This window comes from Kogia breviceps, chromosome 7, assembly GCF_026419965.1.
Source record: "Kogia breviceps isolate mKogBre1 chromosome 7, mKogBre1 haplotype 1, whole genome shotgun sequence".
In the NCBI taxonomy this organism is placed as follows: Eukaryota; Metazoa; Chordata; class Mammalia; order Artiodactyla; family Physeteridae; genus Kogia; species Kogia breviceps.
The window spans coordinates 99,760,074-99,773,079 of NC_081316.1; the positions used below are offsets into that span (position 1 = coordinate 99,760,074).

At 34.2% G+C, this 13,006-nt stretch overlaps 1 protein-coding gene across 12 annotated transcripts in view; it reads right to left on the reverse strand.

The window, feature by feature from the left end:
* The window catches only part of ARHGAP20 (Rho GTPase activating protein 20), a 140,842-nt gene that overhangs the window by 25,572 nt on the left and 102,264 nt on the right, over positions 1–13,006 (reverse strand). For all 12 annotated transcript variants that reach the window (XM_067038908.1, XM_059069455.2, XM_067038911.1 and 9 more), the window contains 4 exons: positions 12,561–12,645; positions 9,436–9,513; positions 5,152–5,218; positions 2,605–2,793 (listed from right to left, as the gene is read on the reverse strand). In XM_067038908.1, the coding sequence (XP_066895009.1) occupies positions 2,605–2,793; positions 5,152–5,218; positions 9,436–9,513; positions 12,561–12,645 (419 nt within the window). The remainder of the gene's footprint in view (positions 1–2,604; positions 2,794–5,151; positions 5,219–9,435; positions 9,514–12,560; positions 12,646–13,006) is intronic.

Here is a 13,006-nt window from a genome sequence, read left to right on the forward strand (position 1 = left end):
AAAATGACAAAAAATGACAAGTGTTGGTGAAGATGTGGAGAAAGGGAAACCTCATGTGTACTGTTGATGAGAATGTAATTTGGTGCAGCCACTATGGAAAACAGTATGGAGGTTCCTCAAAAAACTAAAAATAGTACAACCATAGGATGCAGCATTTCCATTTCTGGGTAATTATCTGAAGAAAACGAAAACACTAATTTGACATTTAAGACATTTAATGGACAAGTAATGTCAAGCTACTTTTACCCTTCTCCTCCTGTCTAAAGTTAAAACAAGAAGCGAGATCTCCATTTCCATAAAAACTTATAGCAGATGTATTTCCTGGGCTCAAACTACAGTTCCAGCAGTATTTACCAACCTTAATGCAAGTGAAAGGAATTTTCTATGTTTCAAAATCATTTGTGCAACTGAACTGTGCAAAAAGAAATTTCCATATTCCAAAATCTTTTAACTTCCACCTAACCTTCAATTGGAAGTGATTAATTTGCAATGGAACGACATGCCAAAAGGCAAATATCAAAGGAAGAATCTAACAAAATTCTACAAATACCTCCAAAGAGAGGAATATGCTCAATTAAAATTATATGCTTGTAGAATGATATATTAGTATTTGGCAGTACCTATCTGTGTGAAAAGATATTTTCAAAGATCATGAAATATATAAAATCTCATTACAGATCAGAACGTTTTGCATTCAATTATTATGATAGGAATACTAATTTTGAACACCAATTAAGCAAAATGTTATTTCCGAAAAAGAATTCAATTCTTCTCATTAGTATATCTGTATTACATAAAACGGTATTCAATTACTACTACATATTGAATATCATCAGTGAAAAATTTGTGGAAATTTCTTTCTCTCGTTATGTAAGTACCTATGTAATAGCCTCAATTTTGTCTGCTGACTTGCAAATTTTACTACCTGGTCCCTTACAGAGAAAGTCTGTTGATCCCTGATCTAAGTCAGTGGTTTCCAAAGCAGTTGTTCACCAAAATCCCCTGTATTAAAAAAATACAAAACTGGTTCATCTGTTAATTTTTTAGCTACACAGGTAGGCTGTCACCATTGGTCTATAGTTACTCCATCCCTGATCCCATTTATCATGAATCATCTTACAGCTGCAACCATTATTATCTTAACTTTTAACAGGGAGAAACAGGGGATTAATAGGTAGAGGATGCCTACAATTTAATAAGCAGGTCGTTGGCAAAATTGGGTAAAACCCTTAGGATTCTTGATCTCTGATTAGTTTGGTCCAATTAATTAAAATACATTTATTTTATTTTATTGACAAGGGACTCAGAAACAATTTTGTAAAACATGAGTATAAAGGTAGAAGAGTAAAATATTATTCTCCTCAGCCTAATTATAAAGGAAACATTCCCTTTATATCTTTAATGAATACTAACAACAGACCTATTAATAAATTAATTCAACAAATATTTATTGGATGCTTTTTTATATATATGCAGACACTGTTCCAGGTGCTGGGAATATAGCAGTAAACAAAACAGACCAAACTCTCTGCCTTCATGGAGCTCACATTTTAGTGGATGGAAAACTATAACATCCCTATAATACCCCTCCCAAATGGTCCAAAGATGTGAGTAAATAGCCTTAGGGTTCAAAACCTCAATTTACCGCTATAGGAGAGAGGAGGACTAGTGCAAATGTAAGATAAGTTTTTATAGCTGGTGTTAGCAAGATTAGGGAGTCCTGACCAATGACTTCAATAAAGTATAAAGTGTGAGGCTATGTCATCAAAAGAAAGTGACAGGGTTGGACATGCATGTGGGGGGGGGGATGAGTTTAAAACAATGGCCACTGTTCACTGGGTCCCCCATTTGTTCAAATTGACAAAAGCAGCTACAAAAATTCAGCATCAATTTTCTACTACCCCACTCACACTTTTTGGTGTGATATATTTTCTTCTATTTTCTACACAATCTATTCTCAGACTGAGGGTGTAAAGCTCAAACTTGGGTTAGGGTAATTAATGATGGTCCTCCTATGTTGAAGATCACTTTTATCATTCTGGAGTCTTTATTATGGTGTGGGTAAGGGATGGTTACGTTCACAGGGATCAGAACAGATTAGTAGACAAAGGAGAGATTTCTGTGGAAATCATCTTAATCTTAACATACTTACCAGTACCAAGATCCAGGTAGGGCATCAGCGTCTCCTGACACCCATCACTGACAGCCTCCTTTTTATAATGTGCCCATTTAGGGGGAACATACAATGCAATGTATTACAGTACAAAGAAAGCATTGAAGCACCTGCAGCACTGCCTGGTGCCTTTGACTCTGCAGTGGGCACAGGTTAAAGGGGAAAGAATAGTGAAGAAAGAAGGAACAGACTCTACTGCAGTCAGTAGCTGCTGATTACAAGTCAGTCACTCCTACTGCTGATTTATGAAACCATCTTCTAAAATTCCATCTTTCCTTTCAAAACACTTAGCAAATTCAAAAGAAAAAATACTTCATCTGGCTGGAAGTTTGGGTCTTTGTCTGTATAAAGGCAAAGAACTTTGACAACTTTGCTTTCAGGAATGAAAAGTTTTGCTAAAAAAAGGCTCTATGAGGGAGGAGAAAACTCACCGCTCAGCTGCTGGGCCACAGCCAGGCGGCTGGGCTTCAGGATGAACTGGCATTGCATCTCTCGGGGCAGCTGTTCCATGAGGAAGGGCTCTTGAAAGTTGGAAGGTGTGGGGGAATCCTTTGATCCCTGCGTCAGGAGTGCAGTGTCTCGAAGATGGCTCATTTTAATTCCATAGGGATATTCATGCCCTACACAGAGAAAAAAATGTAAACATAGACTTTAGGCTGATTGACACCAAGAGCATGTGTGCTACATACTGGAAGGTACTGCAGTTTGCTCCTGGGACTTTTGGTATAAAGAATCCTTTTTTTGACTTTAATGATCACCATGCACACTCTTACAGTTGGAGACCAGTGCATAATGCAGTAGCCCAACCAGAGTAGTCTTTTTTTTTTTTTTTTTTTGGAGAGGGGAGAAAAAAAAAAACCAAGGAGGAAAAAAATCTTTAAAGAATATCTTGTTTGGGAATGCACAGATTGTCTTTAAGTTGCATAGTGTTGACTTTTCCTATGTTCACATCTGAGAGTATTTAAAGTTATTCTAGTTTCTCCTTTGACTCTAACTATATCTGCAAATCTTCAGCCAATCCTTGACCTCTGATTTAAAATATTTACCTTACCTATCACACAGCATTACAAGGATCAAATAAGTAAACATTAGTAGTTAATATTATTTAAATAATAAGGGCAGAAAACTATATATTTCAAGCACCACTATTATTACTATTATTCAACACAAGATAGCTTTCTGAAAAAGACATCTTATACTGTTTACTCGTTATATAATTAGAGTTACTCAAGACTCATTAGGACTGGTTTGTTTGATTTACGCTTCCCTCCCACCACTGCCCTCTAAGGTTTTTTATTCATAGGCAATAATTGAAGGAAGACTGCAGGGTATTAGAAAAAGAGACAAGATTCAAAAAGGAATTTTCAAACTAGTAAAACTAAACCCTGGACATCTGACTGCAACATGATTTTTTGCTCTTTAGTACTCTTAAGTAATTGCATTTTTAAAATTAATCCTCACGTACCATTATGCTGTAGACTTAGTTTACGTTTTAAAGAGGGTAAATTCTCTTCTATTCCTGATTTATCACTGAATTTAATTCAGTGAACTCTTCCATTTCCTTTCCATCTGGCATAGGCATACAATGTCAATGTTCCATTAACATCAAATACTACAGCAACTTTCAGGGATTAAGGCAAAAAAAGGACTTCTATGACAGAAATAAAGCAAAATAAATTTATCAAAATAACCAATAGCTAATCTACAATTGAAGTTTGCAAGGCATGTTAAAATATGCAATGAAGAATTGTTGCTAAGTAACAATCATGTCCCGTGTCCCATGTATTTTTTTAGTGAGAGTTAGAAATGAGCTTGAAGCTGTTTAAGCCTGAGAGTTACCATCTATATAGTTTTAATTAAATTAATATATTTTATTAAAACAATTATTTTATGTACTCATTTGGTTTTTAAACACAGCTTTAATTGTTGCTCATTGACTTTTACAAAAATGACAACATTAAGAAACTGGAAATGCAGTGAATTTTGTCCCCAGCCATGTGCACAATGACTTGCTTTACTTTAAGTCTGAGAATATACATTTCATAAAAAAGTTTGGTTTTAGATTATGCAGATTATTTGAAACCTGAATTACACAGTAGTGATCTCACAGGTAAATGAAAGGGTTCCATGAGATAACTCATATGATATGCTTTGACCAATTCTGGCAGGATAGTAAGCATTTAAAAATTATTAACAGAAATCATCATCACCATCAATCATCAATGTCATCATCTCAAGATCTGCTACAGATACTGTCCCTTATTGTAATTGGTTTATTTCTGTTAACCACACTGAATGGCCTCACTGATCAAGAATATTTTTTAGCTAAATGATTTAAATAAGGTGAAGATGTAACCTATTTACCAATAATTCTTCAAAACAAATGCTGGAAAATTTGGCTAGAGAAATAGCAAAGTAGTTAGTAAAGTACTAATTGCTAAGTTAGTCAGTGAAGACTAACTAAGAATCTAAATGGTTTAATTTCATTGTCTTTATGATGGCTAGGAAAGTGCTGGGCACAGGGCAGGTGTTAAATACTCACTGATATTGATAGATTGAGGCATGATTGGATTATAGATAGTCTTCCATAGAGACAAGTAGTAGGTAGGAAAGGGAACAGGGATTTCAAAAACTAAATATGAAAAATAAATATATAGGGAAAAAGGAATACCAATACATATTGCTTTATTTTAGAAAAAAAATTTAAAAAGGTTGACAGGATAGTGCTTTTGTAAAGTTTAAAAAAAAGAAGAAAATTTACATTTCTATTCCCAACTATACCATTAGCTTCTTGAATGAAGAGATTATTTGTCTGGCAGATAGGAAATATTTGGTATTTATTAAATTAATATATGAATATTATAGAAGATTAATATTTAATATTATTGAAATTTAGGACATATGACCAATTCTCTGAGACATTTAGAATTATAATTAAAACACAATCAATCCTATCTTATATTTTCATGGAAACTTACCAATAAGTGGGTATGGTGCCTCTTCTTTGCCAGAATTGACCCATAACTGGTACTCTCTCTCAGAGCCCTTGGAGATAAAAGAATTAACAATAATTCTTTCACATTGGTAAATGAATGAGGATACTTTTTTTTTTTTTGGCAATTTTATGTTTTGCAAAAAAGAAAAACCAGGGACAATATAAATGCTTTTCAGGTTCATGGGGGTGGATATGGCCTTTGAAGATGGCAGTGCTGATTCCTACAAACCATCTCTCCCTCTCTAATCCCCAACAGAGGACTAAGGAATCCTGCCCTTTTTCCCTAGGGATGACTAGGGATCCATGAACTGCAACAGAATCAGGCCCTCACTATTATGGGTAGCCCGCAGAATATGAAATCATATATATGCCTTTTTAAAAAGTAAGCAGAAACTTCCTGGTTTTCTAAAAGGCAAATCTATCTTCTTCAGAGTCCTGCCTTCTGCTATCTGTAAACTTCTCAGAGAATATTGGACAATCTCCAATATGTCCCTGCAAAGACAACCTTGTTATCCAGAAAGCCACTACACTGCTGTGTCTGTGATGAAAAAGTAAAGTCTCAAAGGCTGATTATTAGCTTAGCTGCTTCTGAGTTGAAGAAGAATGACCAATGGGCTTTGAGGAGAGGAGATAGGTAGCTGGCACAATCCACACTGGCTTTATTTTGGGCAAGTCCAGGCCTAGGGACAGAAAGGACAAGAATTCCGTCTAGAGAATAGGCCCAGTTATGGGGAACAATGAAACTGTTCACTAGCAGAATTACAACCCAGCAATATTGAAACTCCCACTTGAAAGAAATAATACTAAATTATACAGACTTTGCTGTATCCTCTAGAAGATAAAGCAAAAATGTTTTAAATGAAATTACAACAGACTGATAATATTTAATATTCTTGCCTTTATCTTCTGATTAAAAATCAGAACCCTGACCTTATAATGGAGGGTCCTGGCTAGGAGATTACCCCTCCCAATACCCTCCCCTACTCTGTCACTTCCTTCACTATCCCCTAGTCAAAAAATTTTTATTGCAAACAGGAAGAGCAATCTAACAATGATCATTTCTTTTTTTGGTAGTGTCTGAAAACACCTTAATAATCCCTTAGAACAGTACAACCAAACAGCCTCAATTCCTAATTATACTGAACAGAAATATTTTTGGTATGAGATTGATCACTTTATCTAAAAGGAAAGCATAAATAAGAAAATGAGTCATGTCATTAATTAATCTCTTTTCCTTCCCTTAAACTACTCATTCTCTTCCAATGTATAATTATATAAGCTTAGAAATCAATGCAGAGGTGCCTGCTTTATTCAGTGCATATATATTTATTTATATCTTAAATATATTATTAAATTTCACTAAAATAAATCAGATTTATTATTCTAAATTGTGGTTGCCCTGAGTTCTTAACGGCTTATAATAGCAATGTGTAAAAGCAAACTGAAATACAGTTAAGACTATGGCATATCTTAAGTATATGTTATGTCACATCTTAGTAACACCATGTTTTCATACTTACAGAGAATCTCACTCAAGAAATGGTGTTCAAATGCTTCCTTTAGTACCATCCTTCTGAAAGTCATTCCCTTTAATACAAGTACCTACTGTGTGGTTTTTATATACTGGTAGGGAGGACATGAGAACTTTCCGATTCTTTTTCCTTACCTCATCCTCAAACATTCCAATCTTCCCTATTAATAAAATTTCAAAAACTCACCATTGCCCCATGAAACAGAAAGAAGCAGAAGCTGAAAGCAAAACTGGGGAAAATGTGGTGTCCATACTAAAAATCTTTAAATCCATGATCTAATTCAAAGCTTACTTTTAAATTTACAGATTCAATAGGAGGTACCATCTACCTTATCCTCTGGACCTGCAGCCAGTGAATATGGTTATTAGCTATATGTTCTTTATGTAAAAATTCTACTGTAGAGCAAATCCTTCAGAATTCATCATCCTAAGACAGATTGACTCTTGGGATAAGTGAATGATTAGGTAAGGAGGAAGGACCAGGAGAGGAGATAGGGAAAGAATAGTCATATAGTGACAAGTGAGAATGGGGGAAGGAGATTGAAAGGAGAATTTTATACCAGAAAAACCCCCTAACTGTATATGTATAGCATATAAAATTAAGATGCATATTATTATCTCTCTAAAATTATAGTCTAATCTTATTATGCTTTTCAGTTCACACAGGTTATAAAATGGGAGTGGAAGAAGAGCACTCAGTATTAAGCTAATATTAAGACTTTACTGTCCTAGGCAAAAGACCTATACTCTGAAAATTATAAAGCATTAATAAAAGAAACCGAACATGAGACAAATAAATGGAAAGATAACTCATGCTCATTGATTGGAAGGATTAATATTGTTAAAATGTCCATACTACCCAAAGCAACTGACATTTAATGCAATCCCTATCAAAATACCCATGACATTTTTCACAGAACTAGAACACATAATCCTAAAATTTGTATGGAACCATGAAAGACCCCAAATAGCCAAAGCATTCTTGAGAAAAAAGAACAAAGCTGGAGGTATCGTGCTCCCTGGCTTCAAATGATACTACAAAGCTAGAGTAATCAAAACAGTATGATACTGGCACAAAAACAGACACATAAATTAATGCAACAGAATAGAGAACCCAGAAATAAACCCACATGTATATGATCAATTAATCTACAACAAAGGAGGAAAAAATATACAATGCAGAAAATAAAGTCTCTTCAATAGTGGTATTGGGAAAACCAGACAGATGCACATAAAAACTGAAATTAGAATATTTCCCCTATCATGTACAAAAATAAAGTCAAAATGGATTAAAGGCCTAAATGTTAAGACTGGAAACCATAAAACTCCTAGAAGAGAACACAGGCAGAACACTTTTTGACATAAACAGTAACAATATTTTTTTGCATCTATCTCCCAAGGCAAAACAAATAAAAGCAAAAATAAAGAAATGAGACCTAATTAAAGTAAAAGATTTTACATAGCAAAGGGAGACCACTGACAAAGCAAGAAGACAACCTACAGAATGGGAGAAGATATTTGCAAATGATATGACAGACAAGGGGTTAATATCCAATATGTTTAAACAGCTCATATAACTCAATATCAAAAAAACAAACAATTCATCCCAAAATGGCAGAAGACCTGAATAGACATTTTTCCAAAGACGACTTACAGATGGCTAGCTAACAGGCACATGAAAAGATGCTTAACATTGCTAATTATCAGAGAAATGCAAATCAAAACAATAAGATATTACCTCACACCTTTAAGAATGGCTATCATCAAAACAACCACAAGTGACAAATATTTTCAAGGATGTAGATAAAAGGGAACCCTTGTACACTGTTGGTGAGAATGTAAATTGGTGCAGCCCTTGTGGAAAATAGTATGGAGGTTCCTCAAAAAACTAAAAAAAACTAAAAATAGAATTACCATAAAATCCAGCCATTCCACTCCTGGAAATATATCCAAAGAAAACAAAAACACTAATTTGAAAAGATAAACACACACCAATGTTCACAGTGGCATTACTTATAATATCCAAGATATTGAAGCAACCCAAGTGTCGATCAACAGATAAATGGATGAAGAATATGTTGTGTGTGTGTATATATATGTATAGTGGAATACTACTCAGCCATAAATAAGAATGAAAATTTTGTCATTTGCAACAACATGGATAGACTAGAGAAAGACACTGTATGTATTCATTTATATGTAGATTCTAAAAAATAAAACAAACAAACATATAACAAAACAGAAACAGACATACAGAGAACTAGTGTTACCAATGAGTTGTAGGGTAGGAGGAAGGGCAAGATAGGTGAAGGGGATTATGAGGTATAAACTACTAGGTATAAAATAAATAATATACATGGATGTAATGTATATAGCCAATATTTTATAATAACTTTATATGCAGTATAATCTATAAAAACATCAAATCACTATATTGTACACCTGAAACTATTAGGTTGGCCAAAAAGTTAGTTCAGGTTTTTCCATACGATGTTACTGAAAAAAACACACTTTTTGGCCAACCCAATAATGTTGTAATTCAACTACACTTCAATTAAAAACAAAACCCTCAAAAAGAATAAAAAACTTTACTGTCCTTATTTTCTACATTTCTGGGGACAAAATATGACTGGTATCTCTAATAATCAGCTGTCTTATGATGGAAGGGATAATATTTATAAGAATCAAATTATCAAAGTTTGTTTTTAACTAAGGATATCTAGCAGAGTAACTTACAGTTATCCCTAGCATTGGCAGTGACATGTTGATAACTTCATTTGCTGTATCTGAATTCGTTACTGTTATAGTTTTAGACTGTGGAAAAAAAAGAAATAAGAAATACAGCTATAAATGAAGAATTTTAAAACAGGTGAACAAATAATTATTGTCAAACGATTATCCATAGACAAATCCTGATTTCAAGTATTGACAGAGTAAAGCACAACTTAAGTAGAACACAAACCCTTGATAATTTACTTTCATTACATTATATATTATGCCTTTTAATAAAACATCTCTTCCTCTTAAAATAAAGAATATATGACTAAAAAATATAAGAACTTAAGCCAGAAATAAAAAGAATAAATATATTTCAGAGAGACAGGACCACCCTCCCAATCAAACAAACAAAAAAAATTAGTGAGGTTGGTCCTCTGCATCATGTCCATGACTATTTCCATTAAGCATTGTGCAGTAAAAAAGGGAGAGCATTAGATTACTTTCTATTTCTTTCTGAGTACTGTTTCACAGTGTGGGTTTTCATTTCTTTGTATGGTAAAGTCAGTTCAGGTAAAATCAGAATAAGAAATGGTTACAAAAGACATCTTTAAAAAAACCCCACTATTTATTGAGCACTTTCTGTATGTCAGGCACTGTCGCTGCTGAGATTTTCATTGTTGAAATCTGTAGAGGCCTTAAAACCAATGAGCCTAGCAAACAAATTGAAAATTTTAGAAAGCTCAATTCTGTTACCAACTCTGCCACTGAATAGGGTATCTATAATAGCACTGTGCTAAATGCTAAACTACACTGAGAAATTACTGTTTAAAAATAAAGAGTTCACAAGCAAGAGAAATGGAATTAATGAGATTCTGAGATATCTATAGAGTTCACTGAACTCTAAATAGACATTTAAATATAAGACAATGCTATGCTATCAAAAAAGAAATATTGGGAGTTTGGGACTGACATGTACACACTGCTATATTTAAAATAGATAACCAACAAGGACCTACTGTATAGCACAAGGAATTCTGCCCAATACTCTGTAATAACCTAAACGAGAAAAGAATTTGAAAAAGTATAGATACATGTATATGTACTGTGTAACTGAATCACTTTGCTGTACACCTGAAACTAACACAACATTGTTAATCAACTATACTCCAATTTAAAATTAAAAAAGAAATATTTACTATGCACATAGGGTAGGTTTTACATATTATAATTACTGGATAAATGAGCAATTAGTGCTGTGTCCCTGATAAGGCTTGAATGGCACAAATAAGTAACATAAATGGAGACAAAATGATCTAAAAATAAAGCTAAGCGAAATCTACTGATAACTCATCATTTATCTCTCCATTACAGTATTTATTCTCTATAAGCCTATTACTTGACATGACGAACTGCCTCAAGTTTGTTAACTAATTTCAAATGGTGTTCCTTATAGCTCCAAGGATTAAGCAAAAGTATCTCAGAAATGAACAGGGAAGGCTCAGTGTTTGTCTTCTACCAGAATGGCAGAGATGTTTTACATACTGGGCTTTAACTTGAGATAGAATATCATGAAAGGCTTCTGCTTTTTTCTTTTGAGTCTGAAAACCCTTTCATTTAATTTAAAGAAACACTCTATTAAGTCTTTTGTAAAGTGAAGGATCTATCCTGTAATACTAATAATCACTCCCAATGTACCTGGTTTCTAAGATAATGATTTTTCTTAATATTAGGTATATATGTTCAAAATAATAACTATAGGATGTGTTATTTTTTCCTGCATGCCTCTCAGGTAGACAAAACAAATGAATTTTAGCAGATAAGTGTTCTTTGCCTAGTAAACAAATAAAATAAAGAGACAAAACTGAGAATGTGGCTATTTTTTCCCATATTAGCAGAATTCACTAACAGGTTGTGCATAACTAGAGGCCAAGGATAAAGAATGCTTCTCATACATGAACTACTATTTGGAGGGAATCACTCTGCAAGCAGGGCTCCTTGAAAGGAGACTCTTGCCACGAAATAACTTCAGAGAGCAAAGGACAGTGTGTCATGTCATCATGGACTTTAACCAGGGTACCAGTGATAAAACAGAGCACCCAATTCAACCACATCTTGTCTTCTTTTCCAAAACCAGTCCTTTCTCAAGCACACACTTTCCATACACTGAAAGTGTTGGAAAAAATTCAAGGGTTTTTCCAAGAAAATCCTGAATGTAACCGACTGCCATAACAACTGAATCAAAGCCGGCAGAAAAACAGTGGTGCTTTTTTCCTCTTTACTTTGCTGCAGAAGATGTCCGTAGTCTCATAGCATACACATTTGAGCATTTCCCTCAGGCAGTGACATCTAGCACTCATGTCAGAACATTTGCATGACTTTTGCCCAAAACATAACTGTTTTGTACTACATATTTTTCCACACACAAAACTATTCTGTGTGATCTAGGGCTGCTATGAAGTGTGGCAAACCACAGTATCATAAAAATATTCATTTCCATTTTGTGCATCATTGATAACATCTTGGCATTATATTTCAGTCATAAAATTCCACATAATAACTAGGGCTAAACAAACTTAATTTTTATTGACCAAAATGATAAAAACCATGAGGTAGAATATGCTGATCCATTAAAAATGTTATCTCTCCCAGCTCATCCATTTATTAACCTGAGGAATTCAATACTTAAAAACTCAAAGAATGAAGAACTTTCCAAAACCCACTCTCTACTTAAGAAGTGACAAGTTGGAAAAAATTGCTTAATACTAATAGGAAATATCTCCTTGTGGAAATGTCTTTACTACAAGCCTCTGCAGCTGCTACTAAAAGGATCCAGAGAAACATTAATGCCAGAGGGAGGAAAGAGACATCTGACAGGCAATATTCTTTCCAAGTGTAAATGTTAAATACTGTAATTAATATGAATTTCTCTTGCTTCATTTTCTCTAGGGTTACTTTTCATATGAACAAAGATACACAGATACCCCAGAAAATGCACTTTCTCATAATGGTATTTCTAAATGCCTACCTTCCACAGCACATACACAGACTGTCTGTCTGTCTGCCTGCCTGTCTCTCTTTTTATCCATGGTGTTCTGCCTTATGCAGGGAGTTGGAATTTAATTTTCTGGCTTAGAAACACTTACATAGGCACAATTCCCAATGTCCTTGGCGAAGATTTTGAGGGGAATGCTCTTCGGGTAGTCCTTCTCTTTCTCTAGATTGATGTATCTAATCAAATGCAACAACAACCCAAAACAACACTGAGTCAGATGGATTTTGCCAATGGCTTATTTTTAAATCAATCTATTTTGCTAATATTTTCAATATACTTATATGCTATTTTTAAAAAGACAGATGGAGAGACTCAGCAAAGTCAGATTACATTATGGGTTGGAAGAGAATTTCTAAAAATCCTCAGGACATTAGGCATGGGCACAAAAAAGAAGAGGAGATCCATTTCAACTGAGGTTTGAGACGTACAGTCAGGTTAAGGTACCTCTGGGTGGTGTTTTATCCTCAAAGCTTCCCTACCTTCTCTGGACAGGCCCAGAATCTTAGTGATAAGTACAGGAGCATATATAATACTTTA